We start from the raw sequence: 20,533 nt of genomic DNA on the forward strand, positions 1-20,533 counted from the left end.
TTAATGCAGCAGCACCCCTCTTCCTGAATTGTGACAACCCAAAATGTCTCTAGGTATCGTCAAATATCCCTGGGAGCAGGATTGCTAGATAAATTACAGAAAGTCTGGTTAAATTTTAATTTAAGATAACAAATTATTTTTTAGCCTAAGAATATTTCAGATATTGTATGGGACAATTGTGTCCTAAATATTACCTGTGACATACTAATACTAAAAAATTACTAGTAGTTTTTCTGAAATTCAAACTTAACTGGGTATCATGTCTTTTTATTTGCTAAATCTTGAACCCCTACCTACGAGGCAAAATTGTCCCCAGTTGAGAACCACAGATGTAGAGCAACAATTATTTTCAGACCATTTTTACAGCTGAGGAAGCTGAGGCTTGTGGAGGGAAGTCTTTGGTCTAAGGCCAATGGAGAAAAGGGTGCAGAGATGAGATTTCAACCCAAGTATCTTGATTATAAACTCACTCTTTCTTTCTGTACACGGAACTGCCTGTCTTTAGTCTTAAAGTGTTGAAAACTGAGAGACCATTGGGATCAGGGCCACTTGATATGGGTGCTGTGATTAGGATCACCAAAAATTAGGAACTTTTCACATGTTCTCTCTAACACAGCAATTCTTTGAAGTTAATTATTCTACACTTAACAGATGGAAAATTGAAGATCAGAGAGTTTAAACAACTTACCAGGATTACACAGCTAGTAAGTGGGAAAGCTGGCATCCTAAATCAGGTCTGACTTAGTCCACACTTGAGATTGCATCTCTGGCTGGTGTCCTTTGCTTATTTATTACTCCCCTCACTCAACTAAGTTTTACTGAAACCTTTTAGCTATATTTTCTGGTTGCATCAAAGTACCAGATCTTTGATTCATCATATTTAGAAATCAGGGATAAAAAGATGAAATGGTCCAGAACTCTTTTTAAATACTATTTCAGATCAAAGCCAAGTAGTGTAACCTCCTGATTTCCCTTTTGGATATGGTGCTTCCTATGTGAGGAGTCTGTGAAAAGAATAGAGAAGCAGCGATGGGTAAATCTGTAGGGTTTTATCATCAGCTTCTGAGAAATTAAGAGTTGATGGTTAAATTAAAAAAATATATGGCATGTTGTGTTTTTTTTTTTTGTACTCGATAGGAAGGTGCTCCTAAGAACTATACTGAACTTGGTAGGGAGTGGTGAACTCCTATTCATCCTTCAGTGCCCAACTTAAATGTCACATTCTTTACGGAATTTTCATTGACCTCTTCCTCCTCAGGTAGAGCAATTCTCTTACTTAGTTTCCTTAGAACTTTGTATATTCCTTGGGTCAGATATTTACATGTGCATACCCAATTATTTATAAACACCCCATATTTATTTAGTCCCTGTGGAAAGAATGAAATAAATATCTATGTAAGACATAAAGTTATAAATCTTACGAAAATTTAAAAGTAGCTCTTTTCTCTATTATTTCTGTACTTCATTTTCTCTTTCCCAGGTACCTACAGCCATCCACATAAGTCTTAGTGACTTGCTGAGTTAAGAGTATCACTGGACCAGAAAGATAACTTGGACCAGCATCACTGGTATCCCCTAAGACCCTGCAAGGAATGCAGAATCCCAGGACTGAACCCAAACCAATTAAATCGGGATGTGCATTTCCCCAAGATTTCCAAGTGATCTGCATGCACATTTAATTTTTCGAGAAGACCCGTCTTAGAGACCAGTAGCCTAGGGATAGCAAATACATAGTATATGTGTTGAAGAAGCCCTTCATTTTGTATTCATGGCAGACATCACAGTCACAATAATTATTTCATTGAGTTATGGTGTAGCTTTAGAAACTTCTCTGGGCAATCACTGCCAATCAATTATTATGGAAACCAACTTGCCCTCTCAGATCTAGCCAACTCTCTCATTTTACAGATAAAGAAACCCAGGCTCAGAGAAGCCAAATGATTTGACAAACATTACACTATTTCTTCATGGCAGAGCTGGTATTAAAATACTAGCTTTCAGCCTCTTGGTCTAATGGTCTTCTTGTTGCACCATTCTTGGAAGTTAAGCAGACATACATCAAACCAGGGTTTGCAATGACTTCTTTTCACACCATCTCAAAAGGAGCCCTAGGTTACCTGTCACTGTCCTCCTAATGTGGTGTAATAAGAAGAACATGAGCTTTGGAATTAGAGCAATACAGTTTGAAGTGCTCCTAATACTTTAGATATCACTCAAGAGTTAGAAAGTTTTTTTTTTTTTTGCTAAAGGGAAAAAAGGGGAACATATTTTCCAACGCAGTTGAACTTTAGTCATGAAACCCTGATTAAAAGTAACCCATCCTATGTCTCCCCTACTGTAATTTCAATTGAACAAGATGGTTTTCAAGTTTTTTTGGGAAATTCACTAAGATAGTTATTCACCAGAGACTTGAAAGGCCATCAAACAAGCAGAAAGACCACTAATGATCGTGACGACCTCTGGGCCATCTTTCCCTGCCTCCTTGCTACACTACAACGTTTCCAGCCCCTTCTTAGCTTAAAAAAAAAAAAATTAATGGCATTCATTGTTTATAAATGCCTCTGTTGATCTTTCCTATTTCGGTTCCTGACTACTAGTGGAAAAACTCTCCTTACTTCCCCCGCCCCTCGCCCGCACTGAGCTTCAAAAATAGTAACAGGAGTTGGATTGGCTCAGGGCTTTGAGTTTGGAGTCCACAGCCTTTGCCCTCTGGGTCATCAGTTCACATGGTAATACCACGGCCACCCAGCTTTCCTCCTGTTTCGTGTGTTTGGCTTAAAGTGCTGAGAGGAGACGTCCTCCTGGATGATCACTTTCTCTTGACCATCTGGAAACTATCTGGACCTGACATCCCTGACTCTGGTATTAATAATCTCTGCTACTCTGCCTGTGCCTCTTCTCTGAGGTCTGCAGTTTTCACGACCTCGTCTGCTTTCTTCAGAACTGTTCTTTCAGCTTAAGGTTTGAGAATTTGTATTTATCTTTGGATCGCCCAAGAAAGGATTGACCAGTCTACACACTACCCCTTCTCTCCATTCCCCGAAGTGCTTGTGCTTTCTTAGGAACTTGACCACTACTAATATCAACCTTTCATACATAAAGATAGCTTTAATAATAATGAATAGTTTTTAAGTTTAGAGTTCATGAAGTGTGTGTGTGTGTGAATGATATATATATATCATGCACACACACACACTTCATGAACTTCATGATATATATATATATATATCATGCACACACACACACACTTCATGAACTCTAAACTTAATATATATATATATATATATATATATATATATATATATATATATATATATATATATATATATATATATCGCTTTATCAGTAAATTCGATGAAGTAGGTATTATTATTTTCAGTCTCATCTGAAAGACACCAAGATTGAGAGAAGGTAAATTCAATTGTCCAAGGTCAGTCAACCTACTAAGTGCCGAGCCAGGATGCAAGCACCCACTCCTGACTCCTCTACACCTTTCTGCGTTCTCTCTTGGTTCTCTCTTGCAGGTCTGTATTTTGAGTTTGTTTGTGACGATCCACTTTTAGATGTTCACCAGTGCGATTGATGATGACTGTCAAGGGTAACGACTGAAGTTTCACCTTCTACAAATCTGATGGGACAAAGACCTTATTTCTTTCCCTTTGTCAGTTACTGAAAGGATTAGAATAAGCATTAAGCTAAGGAGTTTGAGTGTAAGTCACTTCAGGCAGTGAGCTAGTGCAAGCACTCCCGAGAAAACCAGTAATTCAATGTTTGCTTTCAGAAGAGGTTTGGCAGTGTGTGTAAAGTGGATGAGGAAGTAGAGATGAACAGATAGAATATAATTTAGGAAGTTCTTGAAGCAGGTCATGTGAGATGTGCTAAAGCCTGGACTGGGGCGGGAGCAGTAGAGAAGGGAAGAAGGGCCTGATCGCAGAGAAATCACAGAAGTAGAATTGACAATTTGCTCGTGGATGGGCTTTCTGGAGAGAGCAGGCAGAGAAGAGTCAAAGATGTTCTTGAGGTTCTGGCCAGGTAGCTGAGAGCATGCAGGTGCCATCTGCCCCAGCGGGAGAGGACATCAGTGAAGTGGCAGGTTTTAGGGGAGAAAGGGGTACTTTGTTCTATTGTGGACATATTTAAGTATTTCAGCAATGACAAGGCATGTGAACAGCAAAGTTCTGGCAATTGAAGTGAGAGCCTAGATCTTGAGAGAGAGGGCAGGCCAGTAGCAGCACATGTCCCTGTGGCAGCAGGACAGGAAAACAGGAAGCAAAGAGCCTTGAAAGTTACTACTAACTAAACACTGCTGCTTTGGGGCACTGTCTCATTTAATCTTACACCAACTCTATCAGATAGGTATTTTTTACTTGTCTCTTTAAAATGAGGAAATGAATGCTCAGAGAATGTTCCTTGAAATTTCTTCTCAAGCAAGGATATCAGGATGATCTCATGGAAAGTGATACAGTCCTCCTGTGTCAAACACAGTCACAGTGGTTCTTGTCTCTCCTCAGTTCTAATGATAAGTGATTCTTGTTACTTCTCTTTATGGTGTTATAAACGGGGTAAAGATGGTGTTAGGATCTTAGATTGTAAGGGATCAGGCATAGGCTGAAGTGGACGTGAATTTTTTAAAGCATAATCCTGCTGTGTCAATGGAAATACACATTTCCTGTGCGGTGGAAGGTGGGAGTGTGGGAGTGTGTGTGTATGGTATATACATGTACACACAGGTATAAGTGTGTGCACTCATGAACTTTGTTGTCATGTTGTTGGGGAGAAAAGTGCAGGGTAGATATAGGCTTCTAGATTTTCTTTCCAGGTAAGGTTAGCATGTGAAAAAATAATCTATGCTTTGTTTTTCTGGTTGCACAACCAGGCAGTGTTTGATAAGCTACAAAGAAAATGCTTTAGTAGGATTTAGCCATGTATTTCTCTTGCTCCCATTCTCTGTCCTTAATGGCCGGGTTATGATGTACAGATGTCTATGGGAGACATCTGTACATCATAACCCGGCCATTAAGGACAGTCCGTCTGTCTCCCATACACAGACAGACACTTGCCTGATGTTTTGAGTCTCAGGCACACACAGAGGACTGTCCCATTTTTTCTACTGGCCCAGTTCAGTCATTTTATGATGTGGTATCCACTGTGACTGCACAACCAAGGTGACCATTCCAAAGTAGGTCTGTGGAGCATTCCCTGTAATGGAAGCTGAATGTAAGTGCAGGATACACATTTTTCCAACAGGTCTTCATCTCCCTGTAGTTATAACTGGAGATGGCCAGTTCCTGTAGACCCTTAGCCTCCACACGTGAAATTAATTATGGGACAAAGGCAGGCGGCCTCTCTACATTTGTCTGCCATGGCTTGGTCTGAACTTCAAGGAAGAAGATGTGAATCAGCAATAGCACAGTCAGGAAAAGGCTTTGTATCTTCAAATTTAGAAAACTCTCAAAGTATATCACAGTAGTGTCTGCTTTCTGTTCATCAAGCTCTTCCTTGAATAATTTCTCCTCCTTTCTTTCTGCTCTGGGTACCACTTGGTCAATGGGACAAGGAGAAAATGTATAAAGCACAGTAGGTCTTGGAAAAACATGGAAATATATGTATTCAGAATATACTTGCTATGACATTACTAAATAGCATCTAGCTGATGACCTATAAGGAATAAGTAAAAATTTAACAAAAGATCACCTTAAATTATAATTACATCCTCTCTGGGTGGTTATACATGCAGTGAAAATACTTTTCCGTATTGTCATTTCTTTCAGTTAAAGTATGATTTTAAAATACAAATCTCTTCTTTGGGCAAAAAAACCCATTATTTTTCTGAAAGATCTCTCTGCTGTGATTCAGGAAATCACCAAAGCACTTTAAACATCATGATCTATAATTGAACAGGGATGATCTCTTTCCTTTGACTATTTTTTTTTTAAAGATTTTCCCCCAAATTTGACCATTTAAGACTTTGGTCAATTACTAGTAAAATAAACAGTTCACAGGAATGAAGTTTTGCATTTTCTTTCTTATACTGATAAGATAGTGGCAGTGTCTGGTAACTTGGGAAATTTTTATTTGGTGGAAAGCTGTACACACATGAAGATTCTTTTTTCACTACTTGGCCCCTTCCTTATTCTTGATAGTCATAAATTGTTTAATGATGGGATGGAGACGGGAGGCAGTGTCCATGTCTTCCTAATATCTGCATATGTGCACATTGAGGAAAACAATTAGGAACACGTGTAGAAGTATAATTAACATCGTTGAGACTAACTAGTCTCTAACCGTTCCTTTGGCTTCCTGACTTCCCCAAACTAGTCCCCTAAATAGGGTTCAGATATCTTCTCATCTGTGATCTGGCTTCAGGACATGTCAGTCTGATCACCTGGATGAGGGTAGGAGATGGGATGTCCTTGGCAGGCCAGTGAGAACATCACGAGGCCTGTTGTTAACACACTTTGCCCTCTGAATGCTACAGCATGTCATGAAAGGAGGCCCAACAGGTCTCAGCTTAAAGTGGCAGGGGCTCCTACTCACTTCATCCAGTTTCTAGGTAAGTTCTATTCCCTTTTCCTTTGCTACCTCTCAGTCTCCCCACTTGAATTTACGAAGATGTTAGCTATCAGCACAGGGCCTGGCACATAGTTGGCACTCAATGTTTGATGGATAATTGGTTACTGAGATTACTAGAGTTCTACCATCTTAATTTTGAATATTTTGCTTTGTGCATAATAATAATAATAACAAATAATTCTGATATAATATTTCTCATTGGTTGAGCACTCATCATTCATTCATTCATTCATTCACTTAACAAATTCATATTGAACAATTATTACAGAATGGGTGCCAACTTAGTACTAAGGATGCCACAGTGAACATGACATCCCACAGCCTCCACCCTTTGGGCCCTAAGCTGTCACATTCGCCCTTTGCCTCGTCTATGTGACTGTATTACATAACCTATCTCCTTTATTCCTTTCAACAATGCCAGAAGAGAAGACATATTTTGAAGGGTTATACTATGTTAAACAAAGACAATTATAGACAGCACCTGCTTTTGGTTGACAATAAAATACAAGAGAACCAGATATTATGATAAAGGAGTCAAAAGAAGAAATTTTTAAAAAACTCAAAAAAGTGCATGGAGAATATAGGGAAGCAAAAAATAAAATTTTGCAATTGAAATCCTTATTGGAGATAGTGAAGAATAGAACTGATACTACAGAAGATTTAATTACTATCATAAAGCAGTAGTTCCTAGACGGACTAATACAGAAGGGGAGACTGTGCTATTGGCTTCAGTAAAAGCAGAGTGGGCAGGGACAAGAAGCCACAGAATATGGCTGAGGGACATTAAGTGGAAACAGCAAGAAGCCCTGAATTGGTTTCTGCTCACCAATCAATCCAATCTGCAAGAGATTCATTACCCAAGCAAGTGGGGCCCATGGCAATTTAATCTCATATACCTCTGGTGCTCATGTTCTCTTCTTGAAAAATATTACTGAAAATATACCCTACACAACTAAGAAACAGAACAAAAATAAGAGCTTAAAAATGAAGATGTTATGTAATAATAGACTTCGTGGTAAATACTGAAATCTGTTAGAACTAGAAATGTCTAAAAGGATATGTAAATTTTGCTATAATATGTACACATATCTTAAGATTTAGTCTGAAGGTCTGAATTGTAAAACATTGGAATAACAATAAAAATCTGGAATGATAAGAGTGCTATACTGAATTTGCAAAAATAAGAAGTAGAAATACAATTTCTGGCGGGATGGGAGTTGGGATTAAAAGTTTGGTGAGCTTATCTAGAATAACAGAGGAATGAAAATACCATATTTATTTTTACTTTAATAACCTGAGAAATGGAGAATAAAGAATGTTTGTTTGTTTTTTTAAACCTCTTTAGGAGAAGAATACATTATTCACCTTCCAAAAACATGGTAAGTTAGAAGAGGAAAGAACACATAAACCACACACTGCTAATACACACACACAAAATGGAAGGAAACAGGAAACACAAAATAGAAATCATATAGTAATAGACAGAAAGAAAGCCAAATATTTCACTCATAGCAATAAATGCAAATCCATAAACCTCTTCTATTTAAGCATAAAAATTCAGGTTGGGGAAAAAAAGGAATCTAAAATCCAATTAAATATATATTTTTTTCTTTTCAAAAAAAGCACGTAGCTAACGTGACAAAAAAGGTTTAAAGGGTAGATAAACGCATATCAGGCAAATATAAAAAAACAAGTTGGAGGTATTATTGTAACAGAAGGTTTTATGACAAAAGTGTTAAGCAGGACAGGATGTTATTTTATTTGAACAGGAATATTATGAACAGGAATATTATGCACTGTGATGACCCTTTGTGAGCCAAGCAACTTTGCATTAAAATATGCAACACAGATAGAAATGAAGAGAAAGATGACAGGCGAGAAAATAGGGCTTCTGTGTCGAGCTTCCTTTTGAGCAGGCTGGAGCCTGGATCTGCCTGGGAGTGACTTTTAGAAGTATTAAAGATTTTTCCGTGTTTTATTTTTAATTTGCTTCTATTTCTATTGGTTAGAATTTAAAGGCAGACTATTTTTTTTTCCCACTCACTAATTACTACTTTTTCAATGTTCACTAAGTATCAGGTGTGTGCTGTGTTAGCTGATGTGGGAATAGGCACATAAGTCAGACCTGATATGTCTTCAAGGAGCTTGCCAAAGTCTAGTCTGTTTGGGAAATGTCATGCCATCAGAGAAAACAAGTGGTTACCCAAGAACTGGAGAAAGCATTTTAATTGGGTTTTGATAGATTTGGGACTGGGTTAGATGGAGAGATGGAGCAGGAAGGAAGGGCACTCCAGATGTTCCAGAAGGAACAGCAGAATACTAGGGCACAGAAAAATGGGCTCAGAAACAATATTAGAACCTTCCACAGGGAACGGGGTGTCTGAGGGAGAGTGGTGAGAAATATGGTAACATGGGCAGTCCTCTCTACCTCCCTTCGTCCTGTCTTCTCTTGTGACAGCAGTCAAAGAATTTTACATTTTCAAAGCGATGACTTGCAGGTCCCACGTGCTTCCCCAGAACATAACAAGCCCCTAACAGGTATTACTTCCATTTCTTTGTGAGACTCTAAGATCTTTCCTTCCTTGGAGCCCACCAATATCCATTTCTGCTCCATCTTTGCTGGAAGGAGTGTGGTTTACTTTTTTATTTAGGTAATTTTCAGTGAGAGTTTTCTTAAAATGAATAGTAGTTGACAGCAAGAATAAATTTTCAGAAAACCAACAGAAGATGCTTGCTTAAAAGTATTTTTGTATCCTTTTAATTGAAAGATGCTACGTACAATGTTTTCTGAGGACATTGAACCTGAATCGAAGTCTTAATAAGTCATTAGTGAATTTACAACTTCATTGTTTAGTGAACACAGCTTTGTCTTTTTAGTTTTATGTATATATGTGTGTGTGTGAGAGAGAGAGAGTGTTTTTCCATTCAAGGTTTGGTTTATCGGTCTTTTTGAGCAATCAGATGAGGTCAAAATAGGTCAGGAAACAATTAAACTAACGTTCTAACAAGAATAGAGCAGAGAGGTCCTGGACTCAGTGTAATGTAATATTTCCTCATGTTATATTATTCATTACAATGGCAACACAATGCTATTTGTACAACATTATCAGGGGTCCATCTGCATTTTAAATTCATTCCTAGTGGAGGATGTTTTTATATTGCATCTTGTAGCATTAGAGTATGTTTATAGATGTAGTGATGCTGTTAGTGCCTTGTCCAGATCTATTTATCATGTTGAGGCAGTGAGTGTTAGATGCTGTAAGAGTCCATGGGTGCCCTTTATTCAGAGAACTGTTCTCAGCCAAATGGGGTCCTCTCTGCCTGGGGTGTCACACCCCGCTGCCTCTTGGAGACAGCCATAGTCAATGGCTAAGTGACAGGAGTATACAAAGGCCAGCTTCTCTGTCTCAAGGTGAGACTACTAGGTGATATAATCCTGTGTTCCAGAGCACCCCATGGGTAGGACCAGTCTGAAGCCAGTTCCAGCTGAGATCATATCCTTGCTTAGCTCCTTCCCCTGGCCCTCCCGTTTCTCTGATTCCCCTTCTCCTGAAGGCACTCCCCACAACAAACCATGTTCATAAGAATCTCTATCTTAGTTCTTAATTCAGGTATTTTTGCCTAAGACAAAGCCATTATTATTTTCCATTATTGGGAAGTTTGAGAGTTAATAATTCTTTGACTCTACATTGACTGTATAAGAAAACTTGAAATTTTAGGCAGTGAAATCTGTTTTGCTAAATATTTGCATAGAAAATACGAGCCCATTTAATATGCTGTGTCTTCTGAGTGGACATCAACTAAAAACATCTAGTTGATTTAAAAAAAGTTTTGGAAACAAGGTATCTGGTAGTAAATAGAAGAATGGAGTCCCTTAGAAAAACCTTAATTGATGGAGTAGACTAATGCATTGAGTTAGTTAGTATATGTTGACTTGTTCAATTCTTTGAAATTTCAATGAGATGCAGATTACCAGAAGGAAATCCAATGCTCTTTTGAAACGAGTCACTGTAGATAGTTAATTCAATGTAAAGACAGAGTGTCATAGATGGAAAATGTTTAGTTGATGCACAGTGAAGATGCACAGTGAAGATGAGGTCCCTACCCCTCGCTCCCATTGCCAAAGCCTAAGCATGGCAAGAGCAGATGTGCCTGGTGGAGGAAGAATGTCTATCCAATCAAGAACAAGAGGATTCTCTTAGTCTAAGACTTGGTCTTGAGTCCTGTTGACTCAAAGAGTGGGACATCCAGAGTGGGAGTTGACAAGCACACTTGACTGCCTGTTTCTCATGGGTCTCAATGATTACCTTTGGCTCATAGGCGACCACATTTTTCTGGAAAGGGATAGTCTAAGGGGGTGATCATGAAAGGTAAAAAAATGTCTTGGAGGCAAGATTAGATGGGCAGGAAGGCATGCCACATGCCTGCTTAACCTAAGAGGCCTGGGAACCAGGTCTGTAGGGGAGGAGCAGTCTCAAGTGTCAGGGGCAAGGGCAAGGGCAAAGCTGGCAATAGGGAATGAATTACAGAGTGAAACAGCTAAGGAAATTATAAGCAGATGGTCAGGGGATGAGGCTGAGGTCCTGGTCTACTTTTATTGGTCACTTTCTTGTGGCAAATGTATAGCTGTTCCAGTTTCAAGGCACAGGCAGTCAGGCAAGGCCCGGAGTGAGGCCTTGTGAACCTAACTCCCAGTGTCCATTCTAACTCAGAAATCCTAGACAGTGAGGATGCCGGATTCCTTTTATTTTTTAAAGAAATATCCATCAGCTAGAAACTACACAAATGAGATTTGATTTTTCTTGGCCATTATTATATAACCTTTAGTTCTCAGTAGAAAGTAGAAAAAAAAATTGCTTTAATATATTTTCTAAAATGTCATTCTAAGAGGATAATAGCAGGTGGTCTTTTCCTAGAATTCAGAATATGAAGATGACCTGTGACTCGAAGAAACAAATCTTCAAGTGATGTATGTAGAGACAAGAGGCTAGATTTGAAGAGGAAAGAAAGAGAAAAGGAACAGTTCAACCGTGCTCTACTCTCACTGACTAGAAAGGCCTATGCATCGTTTCAGGAACTTAAAACATTCATCGGCTCTACTTCACCTCATTCTTCTTCCTCCCCTTATTTCCTTCTTCCTGCCTTTTCTCTCTCCCCTTCCCTCCTGCCTCTCTAATTCCCCCCACCCCTTTTTAAGAGGAAGTCTACTGTTTGGTTTACTTTGTTTGTATCTTTGAATAGAGCAGCAAGTATTGTTGACTACTTTTTCCCCCTCTTTCTTTTTTAAGATAAAACGGCAGCTACAATACAAATTTAATTGTGATAAGAGTATCACAATTAAGTATAGCGCAATTCTCTTTAGCACAGGGCATGTTTTCTTTTGTAATTTTCAAAAGAGTCTTTCAAAATTATTGCTGTACTTGAGGTATACCTAGAATCCTCTTTAGGGCAATGATTGTGACATTCCTCAGAGGTGAACTCATTTCGTTACTCATTTTAAAAACACACATTCTGTTTGTCTTTTCACGCTGGTCACAATGAGATTTAAAATAGACTTGTCATCACCTACTTAAGGGTTATGAATAGCACTGCCTTGAAAAGGCCCGGTGGAAATTTGTGTAGAAATTGAAAGTGAGGCGTCAGACTCAGAAGCTACTAGCAAGGCAAACACAAAAACTAAATTGGAGGCCAAATGGCCTAAGTATTCTGAACATGGAACACAGTGAGAACCCCTCCCCACCGCGCTCGCAGTCAGATGCTAGGCGTCACATCCAGATGGAGAAGTAAAGTGGAAGAATATGACCTAGCAGAATCTACTGAACTAAAAGGATTAGCAATCCAGAGACCATTCTCGGTACTGTGGTAGATTGAATTATTTACTCCATTCTTCATCCCTTTCTGTACCTGGGCCCTTTGCCAGGTGGCTTTGTAGTCCCTACTACTAGAGGCAGAGTATATTTCTCCATCCCTCGACCTGGGATTGGCCTACGTTCTGCTGGAATGCCAGTAAAAGTGACAGTCACCTCCAATTTAAGGCCTTAATAGGCTTTGTAGGCTTCCACTTGTCCTTGCCATGAGAAGGACATGATATGGCTAGTCCACTGGTCCAAGGAAAGAGTAAGAAATATGAAACAGAGAGAAGATGAAGTAACTGATCTGAGTATGGATCAGCCAAACCCCAGCTGATCCAAAGATGCCTAAATAAGAGTAAAAGAAAGCTACTTTAAGCGCTGGAGTTTTAGAATATTCGTTAGGCAGCATTGTTTTTGGAATCCTTGATTCACACAAGCACTGTTCCTAAATGTGGCCTGTTTGAAGAAAGAACATGAATAATAATGAATAGAAAGTGAGAATGTGAGTAGATAATGGTTTTCTGAAGATGAGGACAGGCCTTGTATGTATGGTTATAAGAGGGGCTGACATTGCCCCCCATTTTGAATATCCTTCCCTTTACCTGGGTCTTGGTCAGGGGTAAAGAGAATTGCAGAACCTTGCCTTCCTGGCCATGTTGGAAACCACTGATCTGTCCAGTTTCAATGATGACAGACACTGGCCTCTTTGGAAAGCGACAAACACGTCAAGTCTCATTTCAAAGAATATAAGATAATTAAATAAGAAAAGACCTTCGAGACAAACTATGCCCGACAGAAGTTAAACCACACGCTGCTCACAAGGCAAGCCGTTCAATTACAGGTCAAGTGCTTCAGTTAAATGATTAGATTCTCACAGAAATTTGCCTTTTGACTTTATCTCTTGTTCCCAAACCTTCTTTCTAAAGGCATGTGGAATTGGTCTCTTGACTCTTCCAATATGGCGTTTTAAAACACAGCTGCACATCCTAAATCTTTCCACATCAAACTCCCAGGGTTCTTCACAATTTTCTTTTGACATACTATATGCAGCATTATGAACACTCTCTTTTAAACACCCACTTGCTTGTCCATCCCTCACAAAAAACTAAATGCAGAGTTAGAGATGATGCTTAAGGTGTATGCAGAACATTGCTACGTAGATGATGAGAGACTAATTACTTGTGGTTATCGGGACATTATTTTTTCATTATTTATGCCTATTAAGTTAAAAAAATTTTTTTTCCTATAAACTAATTTGGTTTACCCTCCAAATATCTTTCTTTGTCTCAAGGAGACTAATGATTATTTTCTCTTTTAATAATAATAATACCAACTCCAATGGGCTCCCTTTACTGAGAGCCTACTAGATGCCTGGTACTTCTCCTCTGCCAGTTCACTAATCCATACAAACCCGAGAGTGGTCTTATCATCTCCATGTAAAATGAGGACATAGGTTCAGAGTAGGAGTGTCGCTGGCACTAGATCACACAGCCTCACGGGGCTCAAATTCGGGCCATCTGATTCCATGCTCATGGTCTTTCTACCATCCTCACTCCCTCACCTCATTTTATCTGGCAAGGGAAAGGGCTAACTATGACATAAGAATAGTCAGGAGCAAAACATGGGTCACTGCTCTCTCATTCTGAGCACCAAACAGAAAGGTACCTCTTTGCCCAGTTTGAATGAAAAGGCCTCTCATCATGTGACATTACAAAGCCATCAGCTGAAATACAACCATTGCATGATTGACGTCAGAGTCAGATGGAAAGGAATCAACAGAAGCCAGTTTTGTGATTAGCCAAGGTTTTCTCTTCTTCTAGACAGCCTGCCTAGAAGAACGGCCCGTCCCAAGGATGTCCATGTCCTAATCCCCAGAACCAGTGAATATGTTATGCTTCATGGCAAGGGGAAATCAAGGTTGCAGATGGAAATAAGGTTGCAGACCAGGTGACCTCGAGATGGGAAGATTATCCTGGGTTATCCAGGTCGGTCCAGTGTAATCACAAGGGTCTTTGGAAAGAGGGAGAGTCAGGACCACAGTGTGAGAAAGATGCAAGCTGCCACTGCTGACTTTGGACATGGAAAGGGGCCACAAGCCAAGGTGCAGCAGCCTCTAGAAGCTGGAAAAAGCAAGAATATAGATTCTCCCCTAGAGCCTCCAGAAAGGAACGCAGCCCTACTGTCACCTTGATTTTAGCCCAGTGACACCTATGGAAAAGTTTTGGCCTCCAGAACTTTAAGGTAATAAATTTGTGTTGTTTGAAGCCACTATTTGTCATCATTTGTTACACTAGCAAAAAACCACTAATACACTGGCAGGAAATGTATGTACACTGGTTGCTAATGACTCAAGCTACCCCTTTCTCCAGAAAATTTTCTTCAACGGATCATAAGCCACCTTGTCCAATGGGTAATCAAATGACATCTGTCATGGGAACAGGAGGGAAAGCCACTGATACCAGGATATAAAAGGCTGGCTTCAAGGTAGGACCGACTAGTGCAATTCATGTGCCAAAGCTCCCGCAGGTCAGGCTGACAGAGACTCCAGCTGAGACCATGTCCTCGTTTAGCTCTTTTCCTGCTCCATCCACTTCTCTCCCTCTCCTTTTTCCTGATAGCACCAACCCCCTAATCCCCTCAATAAATGAGATATAACTGTCATACTCAGAAGAGATGCCAGGCCACAGGGAAATGGCTCTGAGGGGGAGATGCGGGGTTGAGAAGGAGGGACATCTGTCAGGCGAGAGGAGCTGGAAGGTGAGCAGAACATATACTAGCTTTTTGCCTAGGGCCATACCGGGCTCTGGCCCCAGCTTGACTATCTGAGGCTCTTGACCTTAAAAGTGCTCTTCTCTGAAGCATTCATTGTCAAACCTGAAGCTGAGTGTCCAGGCTATAAGCGACTAGGAGCCACAGCATAGGCCTGGCGTGGGGACCAAGGGGTGGAGAAGACTTGTCTCTCACATCCCTTTCCTCTCTGTTCTTCCTGGCACTCTAAGCATTCAAATAGCTACACGTCTGAGGTATTAGCACCGTCTCAGGAAGATAATCTACAACTGATGGCCTTGCATCTGCTGATTTTCAGCCTTATTTTCCTCTCCTGATTCCAGCTTCTGCCCTTCAGCTTCTCCTGCTGAGGTTGGCAGGGGGTTGGGGGTGGGGGTACATCCTCACACCCCCTGAGAGCAGACATTGGCCTTTCCTCTTTTCTCATGTTCTGTGGTGACTGGTCAATTACCAGGATACACTGCTGCTCTTGAAAGCACTGGTTTAAATTCACTTGAGTCCCACCAAATTCCCTCCGTCTATTTGGTCACTGAGTTTCTGACACAGGAGACACAGAAGAATGTGAACTGAGGAATCTCTGTGCATGTGGCTCTGAATGGCCTACGTTTTCCTTTTATCTGAGGCATCACAGGTCACTCTTTTCATCTGGGTACAACCCTAGGACTCTCAGGCTACCACCATTTCTCTGAGGTACCACAAGTGAGTTCTTTCCAGGTTCAGAGCTATAATATTGGCTGAATCACCTTTCTTGCCTGGTTCAGTACCTCCCCAAGGTCCCCTCATATGAGAATCATCCTTCCCACACCTGCCTATCTGGGTCATTCACCTGGAATTCACCAAGCGATAGGCCCTTCCCCAGGCTGCCCCAGGTAGACATCGCCACACACATGTAGTGGATGCTGCCATGTGGCACTCCGATCCTCCTGCAGAGCTGAAGCATTCGATCCCCAAATGCTCAGTGTCTTTGCCTCCCCCTGATTCCCTCTCTGCTAATTGCCCTCAGCTAAAAAAAACAAAAAAACAAACAACAATAACAACAAAAAAACTGCTTTATTCAAAATCATGTCCCCTGCCCAGGGGCTGCCCATACCCAGCAAGAGGTGATGCAGGGTTACGAAGTCCCAGATCTTCAGTCTCAATGCAAGTTACACTATCAAGGGCTAGAACTCCCTGGGGGAATCCTCTGAGGGCTTTGTTACAACTGTAGCACAACCTAGCTTCTCCCTCTGCCCAGTCTTGCTTCCTTTACCTTTTCACAAATACTGTTTCTCCAAAACACACCCAAGCAATCCTCCTGTGTGTACATCTCTGAGGCACAAAGTCTGTCTGCAGGTACCAGAACCGTGCTATACCACTCCCCCTTGGCTTTTCACAGGGCACTGGGACCTGGAGGAGAGGACAGGGGATAGGCTTACCCACGATCATGTGGTTGCAGACATCACAGAAAGTGGGCTTCTTGAAGATGTGTTCCTGAAAGGCATGGGCCTTGCCGCTGCCCGGATGCAGACCAGCCCTGGTGGGTGTGGACGTCAGGCTTCCGGGGGCAGGGAGTGGGCTGGAGTTGGGGCTGACCTCAGCCAGCAGGTCCGCTGGCAGCTTCACGTCGCTGTTGGTTCGCTGGAAGAAGTTGTCAGCACTTTTGCTCCGCAGACTCTTGGTCTTGAAAGAAAGTGATCGTTTTAGTTTCTGGAGCTGCAATGCAATGACAAAACAGACTCTCTTACGATCAGTCGTGCAGACTCATGCTGTGAGGCTGGGGTCCGCTCCACGCACTGCTCGCTTCCCACTGACACCCTTAGTCCCCAGGAGGCTCATACATATTCCTGTGTAGGTGGGGTGATGTCAGTGGCTTGAGGGTATTCGGCAGCTGCTCACTCTATCCCCTGACAAGCCAGACTATAGAAAGAGGTTCCGCATTGGCTTAGCTTCTGCCCCTGCTCCTCTTTCTTGCCTCCTTGAGGTCCCACCAACGTGCTGTTAAAATATCCCACAACATTGAGTTTTTGACACCAATGTCTATAATGCTGGGGCTTCTGCTGGCCTTTCTTTCTTATGGTCACTTACCAGCCATTTGTCTCTCTATACACAGCAAAACAGTAGAAGCCACAGTCAAACTCAGAATCAATCTGGCTAAACTATCCACAGAACACAAACCAGAAACTCTCAAGCCTGCTTGGGTCTGAAGCATATGGATAAGGAATCTGCATATGTGGGCTCCTGTAAAGGCAGTGTGTGTGTGTGTGTGTGTGTGTGTGTGTGTGTTTGGGGAGGACACAGTGTGGAATTATCTGTCTGACTTTCTCTGCTCTTCCTCCTGCCCTGCTGCTTGTTTTTGGCCATTTGGCAAACTAGACCATTTCTCGTTAGCCTTTGGGACTCATACAGAGGCACCAAAACGGATTTGGAAAAGTACCGACTTCCAAAAGTCTGAATTTGGGCCAATCTGTACCCCCAATCCAGTCCTCGATTTGGAGCTAGAGGGATCTTTTTGAAACACAGATGTGAGCTTTTGAGGCTGTTGTTTAAATTTCTTCACGAAATTTCTTTTGTTCTTAAATTTAAAGAAAAGTTTATTGCCATGGGCTCCAAGGACTGGCAAATTCTGGATCTTGATGAGAGCGTGTACCACTGTCCACCTTGCTCTGTCCACCCCAGTCACAGTGGCCTTTTAAAAGTCTCTAGTGTTTATTATGCATTTTTATTACCAGCCCTTAGTACATAGTTTTCCCTCTGCCCAGAAAAAAGAAATAAACCACTTAGCAGCTGCTTGACCTACAATAGGTCACTTTGCCTTTAAGATAGTTCCTTTTGTAATTGAATATCCACAGGGACTTGGCCTGTTGCCTGAAATAAATGTTTATGGCCTGAAACTGCAGGCAAAAAGGTGCTAAGCACACTATTCTAATAAAGGCCCGAATCAAGTGTGGTCAAACACACTTACAGGACATATAAGGTGAGTTGATCTGGAGTTGCCAAGCCTAGCCACCTCTGCATCACCTCCCACCCTCCCCGCAACCACCGCCACCAACTTCTATCTAAGATCAGGAAGATATGGAGGTCTTTACTGCTGAGGGTAGACTGCAAGAATGCCACAGTTCTCTACCCTTCCTCGTCCCCATTCCCCTTTGCAATGCGACTTTGCAGCTCCTCCCATCAAAGGTGGAACATGTTTCCCCACTCCTTGAATCTTGATGATTTTGGCAATTTGACCAATAATATAAAGTGGTAGAAGCAACTTTAGGCCAGTTCCAAGCCCAGACCTCAAGATGCATTGCATGCTTCTGTCATCTCTCTTGGAAATGTGCCAAACTGCCATATGAACAAACCCAACTTAGCCTAAAGGATGATGAGAGATGCATGGTCCAGTCACCTCCCATCACTCAAGTGAGACCCCAGAAGCAGAGCCACCTGCTTCCTTGTAGGGACTGAAGACATTTACATGAGACCCGAAGAACTGTCCAGCTGAGTCCCACTCAAATTATCAACCCACAGAACCACCAACTAAAGAGGTGACTGACCATTTAACATTAAGTTGGGTATCTGTCGTGTGCACACAACACAATGCTGTTCTCCCCACCTTCCTGGCACGTGGTGGGATTATACTTTGCTGCCCATTAGAAGTTGGCTGTGGCCATGTGAAGCCAACTCACCACTTCAGGAAGCCATATAAGGTGAGGCCCTGCAGGGCCCTCTAGAGAAGCCCCACTGGGGCCAGCAATGGGACATTACCATCCAGAAAAGGCTAGTGAGAGAAGCAACAGCCTCCATAGACAGATCAGAAACAATGGGCCAGCCAAGACTCTTCTCTTGTCTCTTTTCATCTGCCCTACAGCCCAAACCCACCAGAGGAGCTGGAGCTGTTGAAGAAGGAGAAAGGAGGTGCTCCTGAGTTATTTTGGAGTTGTTTGTTACTATACAATAACCCAGTGCATCCTGACCAACGTAGGAGAATGGAGTCATGAGCCCCTGGAAACAGTATTTATTTTGAAAAGGACCCTCTGTCTCCAGAGAAGCTAAGTTAGAGGCAAGCATGAAACAATCACTTTTAGAAACTGAGGCGAGGACATGAAAGCAGCAAAGAGGCAGAACACATCTTTTACACTTCAAGTCCTTCCCGCTATACACCGGCCTGGTGCTGGAGGAAGGGAGATTTAAATAGGAGGTGAGATTGAAGTTTTATTTTAGACGGATTTAAATAAAGTGTCCAGGAAGTTAAGGAATCTGCCAATATTTTGTCATGGGCTATGCAGACCCAGGGAAGAGAGGTTTATCAAAACAAATACCATTGTATAGAAAAATAAACTCATTTTCTGTTTCTCCTCCATGGAGTTTAGCTGGTTCAATAAGTTGGCTACTCTTGTCTCAAAAAATAGAACAATAACACCTACCCTGATTACATCAGGGCACATTTGTGAAGGTTGCAGAGGATAATGTATGAGAGAGCTGAGAATTCCATGTGATACAAACAGAGGAGGATGATAGGGTGGAAGAGGGGAGGAAGGAGCTGGCATTGTGGAGCTAGCCTGAGTGCTTCACCAGGTGATCCTTCTTCATCTTCCCAATCATTCAATAAAGACTTTGTTATTTTTCCCCTGGAGAAACGGAGGCTGAGAAAGGTTGAGAAACTTGTCCAACATCACACACAGCTTATGTGATTAAAGACCAAGTTTCAAAATTAAATCTGCCTTCCTCTAAACCTCATACTGGTTTGTTGACAGAGGTTGAATGGGGGCTAGAGGAAAGCTTCCATCGCACCCAGGCACATGGAACTACTTCCGGTGGTCAACGAGGGAGAAAAGGGATGTGGAGTGGGAAAGCAAATCTGCTTTTGGGAGCTATTGCTTTTATTTTATATATCTCAAATTATAAAAGTGCATGCTTTCTTTATCAAAGGGGAGTGAGTATCAGACATCACTGTATGGCCTTCTGCTGCCAATGCAGGGGAAGTGCTGGGGTGATGCCTACGTACACGCAGTCTGGTCCCCCTCCTGTGCTCATGTGCTTCCTTCAAACTCTTCCATGGTGTGTTATGTTCCCCAAAAGTTTAGTTCGATGCCAAGAAACCTGGAACATTTTTCTTGCCCTGAAGGATGTGGCTGGAAATTGTGTCAGAGACCTTTGGCGCCTGCCTGCCTCTATAGCTAGAGAATTTGCCTTGGAAGCCAATGTGACATTTGTTATTCAAGTGGACAGTTTAAAAGAAATGCCTACAAGTTAAACGAGTCTGAGCAGTGAGCTCAAAGGAACATGCTTTCTCCAATTATCCCTAAAAGAGCAGAGGCCAAATGAGAACATACAAAATGCAGAAATAGAAGCAAACT

The 20,533-nt window shown here is 41.6% G+C and overlaps 1 protein-coding gene across 9 annotated transcripts in view; it reads right to left on the minus strand.

Annotated features, from left to right (window-relative positions):
• The window catches only part of STAC (SH3 and cysteine rich domain), a 122,066-nt gene that overhangs the window by 60,735 nt on the left and 40,798 nt on the right, over positions 1-20,533 (minus strand). For 8 of the 9 annotated variants that reach the window (XM_039843385.1, XM_039843384.1, XM_039843383.1 and 5 more), the window contains exon 2: positions 16,628-16,904. In XM_039843385.1, the coding sequence (XP_039699319.1) occupies positions 16,628-16,904 (277 nt within the window). The remainder of the gene's footprint in view (positions 1-16,627; positions 16,905-20,533) is intronic. The other variant, XM_039843380.1, reaches the window with a different exon arrangement.

The sequence above is a fragment of the Pteropus medius genome, unplaced genomic scaffold (genome assembly GCF_902729225.1).
Source record: "Pteropus medius unplaced genomic scaffold, Ma_sr-lr_union100, whole genome shotgun sequence".
Lineage (NCBI taxonomy): Eukaryota > Metazoa > Chordata > Mammalia > Chiroptera > Pteropodidae > Pteropus > Pteropus medius.